This window comes from Ochlerotatus camptorhynchus, unplaced genomic scaffold (assembly GCF_037179485.1).
Source record: "Ochlerotatus camptorhynchus isolate MF236.1 unplaced genomic scaffold, CSIRO-AGI_Acam_v1.1 ptg000193l, whole genome shotgun sequence".
NCBI lineage: Eukaryota > Metazoa > Arthropoda > Insecta > Diptera > Culicidae > Ochlerotatus > Ochlerotatus camptorhynchus.
Genome location: NW_027040683.1, coordinates 3,586,222 through 3,604,447, shown reverse-complemented (window position 1 = coordinate 3,604,447; position 18,226 = coordinate 3,586,222). Strand labels below are relative to the sequence as shown.

The 18,226-nt window shown below is 40.7% G+C and overlaps 3 protein-coding genes across 3 annotated transcripts in view; 1 reads left to right on the top strand and 2 right to left on the bottom strand.

Annotated features, from left to right (window-relative positions):
- LOC135702575 (uncharacterized) overlaps window positions 1-18,226 on the bottom strand; it is a 62,179-nt gene that overhangs the window by 1,257 nt on the left and 42,696 nt on the right. The gene's annotated exons all lie outside the window — the stretch shown is intronic.
- On the top strand, window positions 390-1,158 carry LOC135702509 (uncharacterized). The gene is made up of 4 exons (XM_065223581.1): window positions 390-465; window positions 529-767; window positions 838-948; window positions 1,017-1,158. Exons 1-4 carry the CDS (start codon window positions 394-396, stop codon window positions 1,156-1,158), a joined length of 564 nt encoding a protein of 187 aa, XP_065079653.1. The 5' UTR covers window positions 390-393.
- Window positions 14,040-15,469, bottom strand: LOC135702500 (tubulin beta chain-like). Its single transcript, XM_065223571.1, has 2 exons — window positions 15,001-15,469; window positions 14,040-14,942 (listed from the first exon to the last, which is right to left on the bottom strand). The coding sequence occupies exons 1-2, from the start codon at window positions 15,434-15,436 to the stop codon at window positions 14,041-14,043; spliced, it is 1,338 nt and encodes a 445-aa protein (XP_065079643.1). The 5' UTR covers window positions 15,437-15,469; the 3' UTR covers window position 14,040.

The window sequence follows — 18,226 nt, the reverse complement described above, 5'->3', positions numbered from 1 at the left end:
AGGAATGGTTATTCGAATGGCACTGCGGGTAGTCGTTAGTCTCTGAGTTCAGCCTGTTCTACTCCAGTTCGTGCTAATGCTAACTAGACTAACTAAGTAAATAGGTTGATTATGCTCCTGACTGTTCTTACTGCAGTTCAAAGACTCTAAATCGTTCAATTTGAGCAGCATAGACTTGCAACCCTAGTAGGGGAATCAATCAGAACGTTTGCAGTGCAGAATTTCACACCTTTCGCGCATGCAAAGCAGGTTGCAGCAAATTGCTTCCGTTACACATGGCTGGGCCATGTTGAACAAAAGAAGGAAAACTTGCGTCATTAGTTGTGCATTTCAAGGCAGCCAATCATGTTGAATACCATCCACGTGCTTCTAGTAATCACATTCCTAATCAGCATGTCGAATCCTGAATTGCTGCAACGTTCGCAACGTTCGGCAGTGCATTTTCCCACGGGAGCATCCAATGGGGTAAGCTGCTCTAATCTAGCACTTAATCAGTTCCGTTTTTTAATTATGCAATTAATTTTCCAGTTCCTAATAGCGATTGCCATCCCGCTGGAAATTCCCGGCAGGACTATCTTTCTGTCGCACAATTTCGAAATGAACTATGCCCTGCCGACTAGTGCAACGCAGTTTCGGTTGTGGTACGACCTGTTCAAGAGTTCCCGGTACAACATCGCCGATGCAGTGCGTCGGAAGCGTAGCATCGCGGATGCGAGTAAATTCAGCCGGAGGTTCGTGTACGAGCTGCTGGCGGAACGAATGGATTTGTAAGTAATTTATTTTTATTTTTAATATTTGTTGAATCACTGGGAAAAATTCGCAACTGTTCTTTGGTAGGTACGGCTACAATGGGACTGCCTGTATTCATAAGGCAATTTGTGAAACGTATGAACTGCCATTAAATCATCACAATGGAGTGCTCGGGGACATTGCACATATTGTTTTCAGGTGTGGACAGTCTAATAATGCATATTAATGAATTGATTTGCCTTGAACATTATTTTTTGCTTTTATAGCCCTTCTGCTTCTGAGGACGAGGACATTCCCCGGTCGTACTATCAGGCGGAAAGCGATGGATATATGGAAAACTGTGCGCAATATAGAAACTACTGTCCGATTGGGATATTTGATCTAGTCACAGTAGTTACATATGCTTAAGCGTTATTAAATAAAATTGTTTTATTAAAAGAACTGATCTATTTACATTCCAACGTGAATTTTCACCGGTTCAAATCGACCTTGAGCTTTTATTGACGTTCAGTCTCTAGTTTTCTAAAAATTGTATATTTTTAAATTATATATGTGGCCTATTGTGCGTGAAAGGTGAGGTGACACTGCTTAGAGATGAACTAGCCTAAGGCTAAAAATCTCTTAAATAAAGAATTTAAAAAAAAAAAAGGTGACACTGCACTGCAGTGAAGTGATGGTGAAGTGACAATTGTCACCTCGTTTAAAATCAAATGTAAAATCGAATCTAAAATGCCTTAAACATCATAGTTTGGTTTAATGTGATTGGGAGTGATAGATAAAAAAAAAAGCTGTGTCCTGTTTTGCAGCGAATTCGGGAGCTCACGAACTCTATTATTAGCGACGCCAGTGGTGTAGTGGTAAGCGTGATTACCTCTCTCTCACCCCAGCAGGCCTGGGTTCAATCCTAGTCGGCGCCGCCGGGATGTTCTGAGGAATAACATCTCTGATCACGGGAAGTGAAGCCGTTGGTCCCCGGTTCATGAGTTGATAAGTCTATAGGTAGGGTTCAGGTGTGGCAGTTGCCTCCCTGGCGTCGGTAGCATTGGTGCTCAGCACGGAAAACAAGATCGACGGAAAACAAATCAAGGAAAAAAAACGAAGTCTATTACTTTAATGAAGTCCTGAATTCGAAGCAAAACAGATTTAATTGACAAAGATCACTATCACTCACTTTAAACCACATATCAAGAGCCACATGTGAAAAGGGCATGTAAGCTTTTTGTAAACAAACCTAGGCCCTCTTCTCGCCAACCGAGGGTCGCCCACGCAAACTAACAGCATCATCGGGAAGGGGACACCTTCCCCTATCCGGTGATGTTGATGGTTTGCGTTGGTGTCATATGGGTGGCGAGAAAAGGGCATAAGAATGTTTGTTCACAAAAAGCTTGTATGCCCTTTCACATGTTCTTGATATGGATATTGAAGGCTTCAAGGATTTTTAAATAAAAATACAAACAGTAGCAAAATTACCGGAAGAAACCCTCCAATTGGAATTGCCCGAAAGAGCTCCGAGCTTCCCTTAAGCTCTCTAGACATCCTCTAGACTTAGCGCAATTTTACGGAAGTTAGTTTTTCTGAACTTCTTTGGATTTCCCAGAGGGTTAGAGGGTTTGAATATTTCCTGAAGTTCTTCAATGTTTCTAATGTTTCGTAAATTTTCATCATAATAACAAAATTGCCCCGCATTGTTCCTGAAGCATAGCATCATTCTTGAAATTCTCGGAATATTCCATAATTCCTTGGAACTCCTTGAAAGTTCCAGCAATTTTCCTTAAATTAATGAAATTGTTAATGATGAAACAAAATATAATGGAACTACTAAACAAACTATATAGGGGAAATGGCTCTAATGTTGGCCTATGAATCTAAGATTGGGCCCATCGATAAAAATCTGCTATTTATCAATTTTATCTAGATGAACGCGTCATTGGGACGGTACTAATGGATATTTTTGGTCGCTATTGAAAATTTAGTCGATCGCTGAATTTTTGTATGGGCCTAAATTATTACATTACATCCATTTTCCCTACTTCTCTAAAGGTCTCTAAAGTTCCCGAATCTTCTTAAGGGGATCAACCGAGATCGATACATTACTTATCGCTGAGTTCCTGTACTCCTCCTGAACTAAACTAAAATTTGGGTCGTTCTCATTCGCCGTGAACATTCTGAAAAATTCTCGTCAAACAACAATTTCTTGTCGCACGACAAGATCATCACGCTAAAATCAAGAATCAATTTAGTCACGATTCTCTGCTCTAGTCCTATGTCACTCATACTGTTCCCTGTGACAAAGTACGACCTACCCGAGGACCTACCTACGAGTTACCTCTATGGTACGACAGCTGACACTGTCGGCTCTGAGCTCAACACAACTTTATACCCCAAAGCAAACCTCTTCGACATGCTTCCCCTGAATATTTCCCTTTTTTTAACCGGAAGCTACCAAAATGGCGTCGGACATCGATAGATTATGATGCTCTTTTTTATATGTCATTTTAAATTTGGTTCGTTGACGAAAGAAAAGAGACAGAACCCATACAGTCCGACATGAACGAAGAGGTTTGCTTTGGGCGAGGCTTTGGGGTATAAAGTTGCATCATAGAGGTAACTCTAAGACTAGTAGCAACAATCAATACGAAACTAACGATTTTAAATTGGCTCACCACTTTAGTAGCCTATTGGTCCCAAGCAAACGATTAACGTACCCTATTCTAGTTGAAATTCTATTACTACACTATGTTTGTTTTGATTCGCTATGAAAGTTTGACAGATAACATCAGGGGTGTGTGGATTCATGCAGAACATGCAGGGGTGAGTGAAATAGCTTGGGACTGCTTGGGACCGTTGTTCTGGTACTGAGTGAGCCAAAAATAATAATGATTTTCTTCGGGACCCAGTGGTCTTAGAGTTACCTCTATGCTAGTAGGTCCCGAAGAAACGGGCTAAACTTTTTGGCTCAGCTCTGGTACTATCTTCGGTCCCAAGCTAATCGATTCACCCCTCGAAACATAGGAAAATCCACTAATCCCTCATTTTATCTGTCAAACTTTCATAGCGAATCAAAACAAACATAGTGTAGAACGAGGTGTAGAACTAGAATTTCGACTAGAATGGGGTATGGGCGGGTATGGGTAATACCAACAATCAATTCGAAACTAACGATTTTAAATTGGCTCACTACTTGACTAGCCTATTGGTCCCAAGCAAACGATTAACGTACCCCATTCTAGTCGAAATTCTAGTACTACGCAAGGGGTGAATCGATTAGCTTGGGACAGAAGAGAGTACCAGCACAAACGAAGTGACAGACGACTACCCGCATAGAATCTAAACATACTTGAACAATACTACGAATGGTTTATCTTCCACCAGGTTACCATATCATCAATGGTTTACAAACTATAACCCAACAATAGATAATATGATTTTAACCATATCATAAATCGTTTTAAGAGAGTCAACCATAAAATCAATAGGCTGTTAAGTATAATTACCATACTGAAAATGAAGAATTTTCATACATATTTTTTCAGCGAACCTTTCTTGAACCATTCATTCAATGTTCTGAAAAGAGCTGCTTATAACCATTGTGTTTAATGTTCGTATGTGATTTTAAAAGGAATTTTGAACCATTCATTTTAATTTATTTTTGAAGTTGAACAATTAAATCTAGAAGATTGATAATAGAGTAAATGAATGGTTTTATAAAATGGTCTAACCATACATTGTAATGTTCTTTTAAGTTTTTTTTTATTCTCTCAGCTCTGGATAATAAAAAAAATAGATATAATTTTAAAAATTGATGTTTTATTTAACAAAACAGAACGAAACTTAACAGTAATGTGGGTTTCAGTACCCTTAACCTCGTTTGAACAAAATATTTTGCACTTTTTAGATTTGTTTTCGTTAGTTTAAAGTAGCATAAAGTATGAAATGCAAAAAGTATGAATCTCAACAATATTCAGGGTTTCTGTACCCTACTTCGCTTTTAACAAAGTAATGCAGTGAAAGGAATAGTAAGTAAGGTCATAACAATGGTGTAGTCGAGAGTTGCTGCTTCTATTGAAGAGTTTCTTGTGGTTTAACTTGGAGGCGTTTTGCATCGGCCTTATTCATGTTGCTTATTTTTTGGGCGATGAATTTTCGAACGAAATGCTCATTTGCAACAAACGATACTTCCTTCACCTTATGGACTCCAAACAAAAGTTACCGTGAATAAACTTAAAAATCTTTGGGTCGATTTGCTCCCTGGCGGGGTACATCAACGAACCATCAGGGTTCTGTAGATTTATGAAACGTGGTGTCGGTTTGCCGGTACAGCTCATACGTTTCAGCCTTTCGGTTCCGAAGAAAAATATAGCCAAATTGGCTACAAACAGACTGTCGGTTGACGATTCATCATTGATCTCCACAATCTTCTCATAAGATATTTCTATTTCCGGTTCCGTTGTGAATCTCATCTGGAATAAATAATAATTATGTTTTTGGATAAAAGTTCTAAATAATGATATAAATTTTTACATTTCGATACTTACTGATGGAATCTTCTGTTGTTCCTTGAGATCCTGTAACTCTCGTGACAGAGATAGAGCCAGATCGTCGGACTGAACTTTAGCTCGCTCAGCCTCTTCTGCCCTTTTGCGAAGCCTTTTGACTTCTTTGGCTGTGTCCTTAACCTTCTTGTTAGCCTCTTGAATCATTTGGTCAGCTAGTGGCAAGCATGTGGCGCACAATTTGTTTGTCAAAACTTCACCATCCGGGACAGGATCATGTTCCACAATGTTCACCAATATGATTTGGGATCTTTCGGCATTTGTAGAACATGGAACAACAGCTCTAGAAGGGCCTGCCAAGGCATCTGCCACAAGTGGGGGAACACTTGCACCGTCATGCGTAGGTTGCAAAAGCAACACCTCCATTTCTTCCTGGTCGGTCACTCTGCAAGCGACTTCAGGCGCCGGCGTTGCATTGGTGCTTACTTTTGGCGATGCATGCATGGACAGATTTAAAGCTGAATCTTGCATTGTGACATCCGGGATTTGTTTTTGCGTATCGTCCTTCAGTTTAACTTGGTTATCCTCTTATTCGTGAATGTCATCCAACTGATGCTCCCTCAAACGCCATCGTAGATGAAGCAAGCGGATCTTGCGATTCTGGATCTGGGGAATCGTTGATTTGGGGATCATTTGCCGAAACAAAAGTGTATCCCGCCTGGGTAAGATGCTCTCCTTGACTAGCGAGAAGCTTTTTCAGCTGAAAAGAAAGAAAACAGATTGGTATTACTAAATGTTTAACACCATTAAATCTTGTCTAATCCGGATAGGTCAACTTTCGCTTAAGAATTGAAAAGGGCCAACATTTTTTTTGTAAAAAAACATTTGTAGGCCCTTCACTTGCCAACCGAAGTACGCCCATGCAAACCAACGACACCATCGGGTAGGGGCTCGTTCAAATATTACTTAACGCTAACAAATTTCGACCCCTCTCCCCATACGTAACAAATTTTGTATGGGAACTCTAAAATGCTTGTATGGACCGTAACAGTTTGGCAGACCCTCCCCCCTTAGAGTGTTAAGTAATATGTGAACAGCTCCTAGGAGAAACTCTACCCCTCCCGATAATGTTGTTGGTTTGCGTGGCGTACTTCAGTCAGCGAGTAACTGGCCTACAAATGTTTGCTTAAAAAAAATTAATGGCCCTTTTCAATTTTTAAGCGAGAATTAATGAATCACAATCTAGAGGTCCGCGATTGCTTCGAAATTGTCTGCAGAATCAATATTCATTGTAAACAATCTTCACAACTCACCTCTTCCTGTATCATTACCGAATTCAGCGAATGCGCTGAACGAGCATTTGGATCCACATTTTCTGATGAATTTGGACGCGATTCACCTGTAAGAGAAAAGAAAAAAGTGTTCGTCTTCGTTCAATACTTGGTCCAGTACTTGTGTTGTTACCGGTAGAATGAGTAGAAATTAAATTATACTTACGCTGATTCAGCTTTTTAACGCGATCACATTTCTTTTTCGGCGCTGGTTTCGGCGGCATCTTGCAGCGAGTCTTCCTCTTTCGGTGAGCTTCTGGAACAAACAGTAGAAGGGTCTGTGCCTAGGGGCACGAACGGAAGCTTGACGTAGGACCGCTAGTGGACGGCTTAAATGTGAAGAGCATTTAGTTCTTTTAATTGATCAATTATCTATTCTCCCAACTTTTTCCGCTTTTTAATTGTAGGCGTACCAAATTTGTAGTAATCTTTTTCAAAGAGAAAGTTGATTAAGAGAATCAATCAAAATTACTTGCACCCCTGCTTCCAAGTTTGGTTACAAGATTACAACTCTGGAGAGCATTTTGTGTGGTCGTTGGGGGCTTGTCGTTCTGAATATGGACAAACAAGCACAGATAAATTCTATTTCAACTCTTTACTGATGTAAGCTTGATGGCCCTGAAAAGGGCGTTTGACACCACCACGGCGAGCCAGACGACCGATGGCGGTTATCTCGAAGAACTTTGCGCCTCCTTTACCAGACGTTTTCCTCAATTGTTGCTTGTTAGGTGTGATGGAGTGGACTAGCCACCACCTTCCTACTGCTGCTATTGCTGTTCACCACGCCGTCCGAAACGAAAATGAGCTAATGCCATAAAGCAGCGCTCTTTTATATCTTTTCAGGTTAGAGCAGAATGATGTTCAACCAAGTGGTATAAAAACTACAAAGACTCCTCCCATTATGAGTAGTTTGCTATCATGTAGCGACACTGACTCTTTTCCTTTTGCGTACACGGCGAATGAGAACGACCCAAATTTGAGTTTAGTTCACTCATAATCGCCAAAAGTGTAGGAACTCAGCGATGAGAAATTTGTCTCATGGTTTCCTGTGGAAAACTTAAAAAATCTGCCAGAAAATGAGGAAATTGACGAAAATTTCATTTAGTCTCGGAGTAGTACCAATAGACTGAGTGAATCCAATCTTTACTTTTCTCAAATTCGCAAATTTACTCATCGCTGAGTTCCTACACTTTATTTCTTATTTCTGAGATAACTAAACTCAAATTTGGGTCGTTCTCATTCGCCGTGATATCGGCGCCGGTGATTAGCATGATTACCTCTCACCCCAGCAGGCCTGGGTCCAATCTCAGTCGGCGCCACCGGCATGTTCTAAGGCATAACATCTCTGATCACGCCTTCCTTCGGGAAGTAAAGCCGTTGATCACCGGTTGAGTTGATGGGTCGATTGGTAGGGTCCAGGTGTGGAAGCACAAATGTTTCCTGCCGTCTTCGTCAAATTAGATGCTAGATTGTTGCTTCTTCCATCGAATATATCCGGCCGTGGCGATTCAAAGTTGATCAAGGTTGATCAAAATAATTTGTACCCCTGCTTCCAGTTTGATTACATGAGCATTTTGTGTGGTCGTTGGTTCTGAATATGGACAAACAGGCAGATGAATTCTATTCCTACTCTTTACTGTAATAAGCTTGGTGGCCCTTAAAACAGCCTTTTTGTTGCCAAAGTTGGTGATGATTTAACCTCCGAAACCAAACAGAGTGCATCTCTGTCACTTCAAAACGTAAAATATTACGAAATTCCATCCTCCCTATTCGCAAGCGCCCGAAGATCGGAGGCGAATGCCACTTCGACTTGTTTCGTCTACTTACTACTCTCTGACGACTGTGCTGGGGAAGCAGCATATGCATGTCGGTAATTGGTGGATTTGTTAGTTAATTCGACACTTTTGGACAATGCTTGACATTTACCGGTTTTTCAATAGTTTCTTGCTGAAAATCAACATTCGAAAGCATTGTTATCGATGCGTAGCCATATTTCTGATCGATTGGTGATAAAATTGTTGAAATTGGACCAGGGGCAGCTGAGTTATTAACGTTCAAAATCTTTCTTAATTTGTTACATGTTCCATTTTCGGTTTTCACTAAGTGTACCCCCATATAGAAATCAAAGACGTAGTCCTACGTCAAAAAATGGGGAATGGCGTCGCAAAAGCAAAGATGTTTCAAGCCAATACACGCTAATACTGGGTTACCTATAAATTGAGTAAAATACGTAGCTCTACGAGGATATCCAAAGTATTGTTTGTATGGTTAAACCACATTTAATATCTTTCATTTAAAGTTTGACGGTATGAATATTTACTAATCACGAGGCTGATTTCTGTGAGTGTGTAACCTCGTGTGTAACTGTTCACGATAAAGTTAGTGTAAAATTTTGTATCGTTAGAGAAAATATATGACCAATGGTTTCGAATTTTATTATATAGAAAGGTAAATGGTTTGAACGTTTATCAATATTATTTTGTAGCAACGAAAACTCAGGCTTTGTTTTGATTTGGTTAAAGTCGAAATTAAATCGAAAAAATGAAGCGTTCCCGTGCTCCTCGAATGAGTAAACTTTTTGGTTTGAATAAAAGTGCTCCGGTTGCAAAAAGATCAAAAAAGGTAATTGTATGATACATCATGTTGGTTTTCAACTTACGTAAAGAAAATTTTGGATTGCAGAAGAACTTGACATCCTCTTAAGATTCCCCAGATATTCTCCAACTTCCCGCATCAATTGTCTGTGATGAAGTTCCTGCTACAGATGATATTGTATTGTGTTCAAATTTTGTGAAATCGGTAATTCTTAGTCAAACGACACATAACTTGATATTATCAAATACAAACATATATATGTATTTAGGACGCCGTAGAACACCATGCATCCAACGAGGAGACATTTGGAAACATAGCCGCTCATGACGAACTAGTAGCAATGGAAAAAACATTATCAAGTGAAATGATAAAAAACGACAATACAAAAAGCCAAGTTAAAAGTGTAAGTCTGGATGAAGGAATGAGAGAAAATAACGACCAAGATAACGACGAAGCCATAAATGATTCTGACCAAATTAACGACGATGAATGTGATAATACAAGCTATTATGACGTCGAGGAGGATTTTTCGATGGTTCGACAGATTGAACTGAAACTTGGGATAATTGATTACATATTTTTTTTCTTATTAAAGGAGAACGAATATATGCAATCACCTGTACATTCTAATTTGGCTATTACCAGACTTGAGATCATGGTTATGCTTATGAATTTATTCATGAGACATAACTTTACGAATGCTGCTCTCGTGGATCTCCTCAAAATGTTGAATCTAATAATTGGGTTCAAAACTCTACCGGAAACGTACAGAAAATTCCATGATTTCTTTTCCCCAAATCAATACGAAAAACATTTTGTATGTGAAGACTGTGGACTTTACATTGGTGTTGAGCACATGGCATGTACTAACTGTAAAAGTAGGAGGAACTTCTATTTTATTATGTTTGACTTCAAATCGAATTTGCGTGATATACTGAAAAAAAAAAATTGGTTAAAAATTCAACAATATGTCCAAGAAGCTCAACAAAAGACAGTCATAACGGATATAGTTAACGCGGCAGTTTCAAAAAGGGAATTGTCATTGAACAGCGTTTCACTAAATTTTAATACCGATGGTGTAAAAGTGTTCAATTCCAACAACAAGCGTTCATTGTGGCCTATTATAGCTGTAATCAACGAGCTTCCACCTCACTTGCGCTTTCTACGTAAAAACGCTCTAATCGGAGGATTGTGGATGCATTGCAGTGAACCAGATATGGATGTGTTTTTAAACCATTTATTTTGACCCTGAAAACAATGTTTCTGGAAGGTTTGCATATTGGAACTACGTTTATTTCATCTGTGAGGACTGTTGCTTGTTGCGTAGATACCTTAGCACGAAGTAAGCTTCAAAATTTCAAACAGTTCAATGGGTATAATGCGTGTAGCTATTGTTTGCACCCAGGCCATCATGCTTCCGGTAGTCAAGTCAAATATGGGTTCCTGGAAGGAGTAAAACTACGTAACTATACGGACACCCTAAAAGCGATGGCAGTCAGCAGTTCAAGGGGAATTCCGATAAGTGGAGTCAAAGGTGTATCTCCCTTGATACTAATTACGTCTTTCGACGTTGTAAAACAATGTCCTGTTGATTTTATGCATGGCGTTTTGTTAGGCGTAGTAAAGCAGCTGTGCAAATTTGGTTTGAGAAGCCAAACACACCGTACTATATTAAGACTAAAATAAAGCTCATTGATGAAGCTTTAATCACTATAAGTCCTTTTACTGAAGCGTCCAGATCAGCGCGGAAAATATCTGAACGGTGCTCGTGGAAAGCAAATGAATGGCTTCAATGGTTTTTGCATTATAGCTCTGTTTGTTTAAAACATCTTTTGCCAATTAAATATTATGAACATTATAGAATTTTGGTCACTTCCATAACAGAGTTATTACAAAACAATATAAACAATGAAACATTGGATTCTTGTGAGCTGAAATTACACAAATTCGTTAAAGACTTTGAGGTTTTGTACAGTTTAGATGAAATGAACTATAATGTCCATTTGCTCATGCACATAGTCGAGTGCTGTAGAGACTTTGGGCCTCTATGGGCGTTTTCCTTATTTTTCTATAAAGACATCAATGGTATGCTAAAAAAATTCGTTAAAGGACCAAATGAACCACTTATACAGATTGCAAACCGTTGCACTATGGCACACACGAGGTTTCATTTAGAAAAATACTGGAATATACAGTCTAAGGTACGTGATTTTTGTGAAAACACTTTCACGGGAAAAACGGTTATCCCATCCAAAAACCTAAAATTCACAATTCCTAACAGTATCGTGAATAAATATAACGATAAACTTGTTTTTGAAGAAATATCATTTTTAAATCACAATGGTTTCCTCTTCAAACCAAAAGTCAAACAATTTAAAAACATTGAAAAGCCAAACAATGACTCTTTTTTTGCTTTTGATTCCGATAATCAATATCACCTTGGCGAGATCCACAAAATTCTAGCAGATGAGTGTGATTACTACTTTTTGTTTAAAGGTATCGACGCTGTATCTATTGAAGAAGACATTTTTGAAAAATCATGCTCAAATGATATTATGTATATGATAAAACTTGACGAAACCATTCATAAATACATTCAAATCCACTGTAATAATGAAATTTACTTTTGTAAGCTTAAGTATTCATCACAAACAGATTAGATGTTAATGTATTTTCTATGATGTTTTGTAATAAATATTGTTAAACTTATATTGTTTTTCCTTTCCATCACTAAAAAATCGAATCATAGCCGAATATAGCCTGGTCTACGAAACTAACGATTTTAAATTGGCTCACCACTTTAGTAGCCTATTGGTCCCAAGCAAACGATTAACGTACCCTATTCTAGTTGAAATTCTATTACTACACTATGTTTGTTTTGATTCGCTATGAAAGTTTGACAGATAACATCAGGGGTGTGTGGATTCATGCAGAACATGCAGGGGTGAGTGAAATAGCTTGGGACTGCTTGGGACCGTTGTTCTGGTACTGAGTGAGCCAAAAATAATAATGATTTTCTTCGGGACCCAGTGGTCTTAGAGTTACCTCTATGGTTATACGACATGCAACGTTGCCGTCTTGTGCAGTACACGACAGCTCGTTCTCAGTCATGTATTTTGTTCGTTCGGCTATGACAGCCTCGGATGGTTATTCGTAACGTTCCTCGTACATACAACAAGCAGTTTGTCGAACTGCCGATTCGTTGCTGCTGTCTTTGAAATTTTGTTTGTGTGTCGTAAGACTGCTACTACACTACCAGCACAAACGAAGTGACAGACGACTAACTGGCAAAGAAATCCATTTAAATAATGTGGTTCACTGTAATAGAATTTTCTTGGAAGCTTGTGCCATCATCCACCAGATGGGTTAGTTTTTTTGTTTTGATTTGAACAAAGTTGATTTTGTGTACAATGATTCTTTGACAGTGTGCAAAGAGTGCGTATCATTTTGTCATTTTTTTATGCATTTCAGTTTTGAGTAGAGTGAAAGAGATAGAACCAAAACATTCTAGTACATTTGGTGAAAATGCTAGTTCAATCTAGTAGTAGTGTTGCCATGTGGTACAATCCAGTAGTAGTGGTGTTGCCATGTGGTAAACTGAAAAATTGAAATATGTAGCAGGTTAGTCACCAAAGTTTTCGAGCCGCTCCGTCTGTCACTTCGTTTGTGATATAAGCATTAACTTCTCCGTATGATCATCACCCATAGTTTCAAACATGTGCTGCATGCTGTGGCGCGCATAGTCAATAACCCTCGAGATAACCCTTGCGTTTGACGTTTACACACTACCGCCATCTGTTCAGTGTACTACCCATCACAGTATACTCAACAGATGGCGGTAATGTTTTAGCGACGATGTTTCATATTGAACAATATTCAATGAGTTATGTCTGTTTGTCTGTGCTTTTACTGTAGGGCTTTAGCCTACCGAGGGGGCATTCTTCTTAGTATTCTTCTAAGAGCAACCGTACCAGTCGTTGCCATTTGCGGCACTATTTTACTTACGCACAGCGTTTCCATTTTGACTTAATCACTCCTCTCCACACCGGTCGTTGCTATCAGAGTCATAATTTAAGTGACCGTTTTCCACATCGGCGTCAACTTTTGACGTTTTATCAAAATAGCAACCGTTTGATGCGTTGCTACCGAGTTGCTAAATTTATGAACTCACTACTTCCCAAGGTGTGGGTTGCTATTTCCTCCACCTGAATAGCAACCCCCGGTACGCAAGTAGCGTTATGGTAGAGGTTGGTAAATGTGCCTTATTTACTCATTGGTACGGTTGCTCTAAGAAGGCTAACCTAAAAAATAATGTATTAGGAGCTGTTCATTTAAATCGTCAGTTTCTACCTGTTCCTACAATTATGTCCGTCGAATGTATTCGACTGCGACTAGTTGATCTCTTTGAATTTCTAGATGATTCTGAGGAAAATTTGAAGGGAATCGTGAGGAGAATTTTAAGTAGAATTTGAAGTGCCACACTGGCCGTATCCGAGTTCCACCGCGGAAGTGGTCAGTTAATTGGTTATCTTTATAAGGGATATTTTCAGCCAAAACCCCCGGAGAAGTGGCCACTTTCTGACTAGGGTCAAAACCCATTATACGATGCTTCAAATCACATGAGAATTAATCTATCACAATCACATCATACTTTTGTCGAAATTTCAATTAATAGGGGAAGGGTTAAATCTCACCATACAGTTACAGTTAAATTAATTCAAGTTTTTGTATGCGCAATACTTTCCAAAAATAGACGAGATGCTTGTAAGTATTATGAAGAAATGAATTAATTTTTTAATAACCAGATTTTATTACAATAAGAGCTTGCATCAATTCACAGTATGACTAATTTCAACCGTATCGGTATGTTATTATTCATCGGCACCTTCCTCTTCTTCGTCAAACTCTCCTTCCTCGTCGGCCGTGGCTTCCTGGTACTGCTGATACTCCGACACCAGGTCGTTCATGTTGCTCTCGGCTTCGGTGAACTCCATCTCGTCCATGCCCTCACCGGTGTACCAGTGCAGGAAGGCCTTCCTCCGGAACATGGCCGTGAATTGTTCGGCGATCCGTTTGAAAATTTCCTGAATAGCTGTCGAGTTACCGATGAAGGTTGACGACATCTTCAAGCCACGTGGCGGTATATCGCAAACGGCTGTCTTCACGTTACTGGGAATCCATTCCACGAAGTAGCTGCTGTTTTTGTTCTGCACGTTCAACATCTGTTCGTCGACCTCCTTCATGGACATTCGTCCTCGGAAGATGGCCGCGACCGTTAGATATCGACCATGTCGAGGATCGCAGGCAGCCATCATATTTTTAGCGTCGAACATCTGCTGTGTCAGTTCCGGGACGGACAGCGCACGATACTGTTGCGATCCTCGAGACGTCAGCGGGGCAAACCCAGTCATGAAGAAGTGTAGCCGTGGGAATGGAACCATATTGACTGCCAATTTGCGGAGATCTGCATTCAGCTGACCCGGAAAGCGCAAACACGTAGTAACACCAGACATCGTCGCCGAGACCAGATGATTCAAATCACCGTATGTAGGAGTGGTAAGCTTCAACGTTCGGAAGCAAATATCGTACAGGGCTTCGTTGTCAATGCAGAACGATTCGTCGGTGTTTTCAACCAGCTGATGGACACTTAACGTAGCGTTGTATGGTTCTACGACGGTGTCGGACACTTTAGGCGAGGGAACGACAGAGAATGTGTTCATGATACGGTCGGGATATTCTTCACGAATTTTCGAGATCAGCAGCGTGCCCATGCCTATAAGGAGAAACATGTTTCCTGATGAAGCTCCTAACTTAATAGATTCGAAAATTACCTGAACCAGTTCCGCCGCCGAGCGAATGTGTGAGCTGAAATCCCTGCAGACAATCGCAACCCTCGCATTCCTTACGGACTATATCCATCACGGAATCGACCAGTTCGGCACCCTCGGTGTAGTGTCCTTTGGCCCAGTTGCTACCGGCACCGGATTGCCCGAAAACAAAGTTATCCGGTCGAAACAGTTGCCCAAATGGGCCGGCTCGAACGGAATCCATTGTTCCCGGCTCTAGATCGACCAGAACCGCACGAGGGACGTACCTTCCTCCGGTGGCCTCGTTGTAGTACACGTTGATTCGCTCCAGCTGCAGATCGCTGTCCCCGCAGTACGCACCGGTCGCATCGATTCCATGCTCGTCGGAAATTACCTCCCAGAACTTGGCCCCGATCTGGTTGCCACACTGCCCGGCCTGGATATGCACGATTTCACGCATTCTGTCTTTGTTCTACTGGCGCAAAAGTTTCGATTCTTGAATGTGGAGATGTTTTAAACTCCTACGTCCGCGGTTCTTGGTTGTAAAAATTGAAGTGAAAAATTTTCTTTCAGTTGCTCAAGGATACGGTTGCTTTGCATGACACACTATGATAAATCAATAGAGCAGTTTTTTCTACCGCTCAACATGTGTGATATCGTGATTCACTCGTCACATGGGTAGAAGTGATCCAGTGAATAGTGGATGAAATGTGCCAAATTATGGAAGAAAATAATAATTAATACTTATGTTGTAGAACAATGAATTTTCAAAAATACCGATCGGCGGAATGTAGAATCCAGGTGCTACAGATGAATTAAAATGCATGTTGCATATCGACAGATGCATTACACATATCAGTGCCAACATTTCAAAGGGGCGTAATTGCACTTGTAAACAATGGCTTTAGCCATAGATTTCTCGCAAATAAAAGCTCACTCATGAAAAATAATAACACCACCAGGTAGAGGAATGTTTCCTCTACCAGCTAGCATTGTATTTTTGGAGAGGTAAGATATCATTCGCGAGAAATTGACGGCTAAAGTCATTGTTTACAAAAGCAATTACGCCCCTTTGAAATGTTGACACTGATATTTTAGGTCATAGACTGACCTAGACACATACATTGCATGTTGCATGCTGTAGGCAGGAATTTAATGGCATTGGCGCCAGGGTCAGCTGATTATAATAGCACAAACGAAGTGACAGACGACTTTCTCCGAAGAAATTAATTAAAATAATGTGGTTCTCTGTAATAGAATTTTAGTCCACCTTGCGCCCTTCACCGCCAGGTTCGCTAGTATTTTTGCTTTGAATTAATTCAAGTTGGTTTTGTGTGCAATGATCTGGCAACCCTCGTTCTCGCTCGCATAGACGTGGTGCTGTTTTCTCACTCATCGAAGGAAATTTTGATTAGAGTGAGAAAGTAAGGAACAATCCGTGCGGGAACCGTGTGCGTTACTGTAGGTGCGGCAGAAGGAATGTTGACAACTCTTTCGTTCTCACGGTGTTCTTACGTATGATCCAACGTTACGTCACACTAGATTATGCATAAGAACGTCGTGATAATGAAAGTGCTAACTTGTTTCCTTCTGCCTCACCACAGCACTTGCGATTCTCCGTCGGTTTCAGGTGCATAGACCTTTTTGACGTTTCATCATCTTTCTCTATCTAGCACACATGGATGAACGGACGGTTTGTTTTCCCACTAATCTGTGTGGGTAGTGAAATCCGGAACATTTTCTCACTTTTGAGCATCAACGTCAACTCGGTTTCGAATCGCATTCCCACTTGAGGTGGCACCGTTGGCAGTAATCCACTGCGCCGTGGGAAAGACCTGACTAGTACTGGAAAATTCACCGTCTAAGGAAGGTCACCATTAAAATTAAATCAACCTAATTTTCTTCGCTGTAACGTACTCCGGATCAGACTCGCTGGTGGACCGTTTTCGTGGGACGGTTTTCGACCCGAAAAGCTACAATTTGAACAGATTTTCAAAAGATTTCTGGCAGGCGTCTTGGGACGCACGATCTCCTGTCCCACCGAGGCATCCGTTAGCGTGTCCGTGTCGGAACGGATGAACTCTTTGATCGACTGCAATTCTACCATCGATTTTCGGCACTGCTTTTTTGGTTAAATTCACACGATAGTTGAAATCGAACACGGTCGACGATCCGGCGGAGGATGCTTCGTCTTCATTGTCCGAAGAAGTCAACGATTTGATACGACCGGTTTGGCTCGAAGCAATTTTTCGACGGAAGTTCCTCGAAGTTTTCGACGGAAGTTCCTCGTGGCAGTGGAATATAAATGCCACGCTGCTGCATCTGCTGACTAAAGTCGTCCTTGTTGTTGCACAAAGGGCACTTGAAAAAGTACCCCGCCGATTGGGCAAACTGTGCCATGCAGCTCCGATGGAACCAGACATTCTGACAGCACGAATCGATTCCAGCTTCCTGTACGGTCCCATCTCATCGTAGCAAATCCCACAGGCTTCGGTCCCAGATTATTTCACCTTACCCACGACTGGAACGTATCCACGTAATGCGACAGGCACTCATTCTGCACCCCACAAAGCGTCTGAAATGAACGGAAGCACTTCTTCGTGCAACACAAAACGTTCGCATACCGTTCCTTGGGGCCCATGCATTAATTTTGTCACGCTAAATCGAAGAGAAATTTACACACCCCCCCCCCTATCGTGACGTTTTTCCTATACCTAATGCATTGCTTGTCACAAAATCTTAGACCCCCCCCCCCCCCCCTAGAGCGTGACATAATATATGCATCAACCCTTGCAGATGTAACACTTTTGTCCTCGCATACGAGCTTCCTCATTTCTGATGTCCGATGTCCTCCTCCATGAATCCGAAGATTCCCTCCTCGTCTTCAGTATAATGACTAGTTTTGCCACGTATAGTAGACCAGTCCAGAATAGTGCATCGTACCGCAATCATGCTCAAACGCTTGACATACAGCATCTCTAGCCGTAATAAATTAAAAAAAAAATCAGTTTCATCCGATCCTCCTTCATTCTCACCTCCAGCACGTCGATCGTCTCTTTGATTCGATGGATCTCGGCATGATTTTGGAGTAAATTTTCCTCCTTTAGATCGCCCTCGTCGAGAGCTTCCGGTTCCGCTACGGAGTAACGAATGCATACCGAGGATGGACGCAAAAAAAATTATAATAAAATAACGAAATTACAATGAATTTTACGGTTGAATTTTGGGCACATTAAAAATTTATTATTAA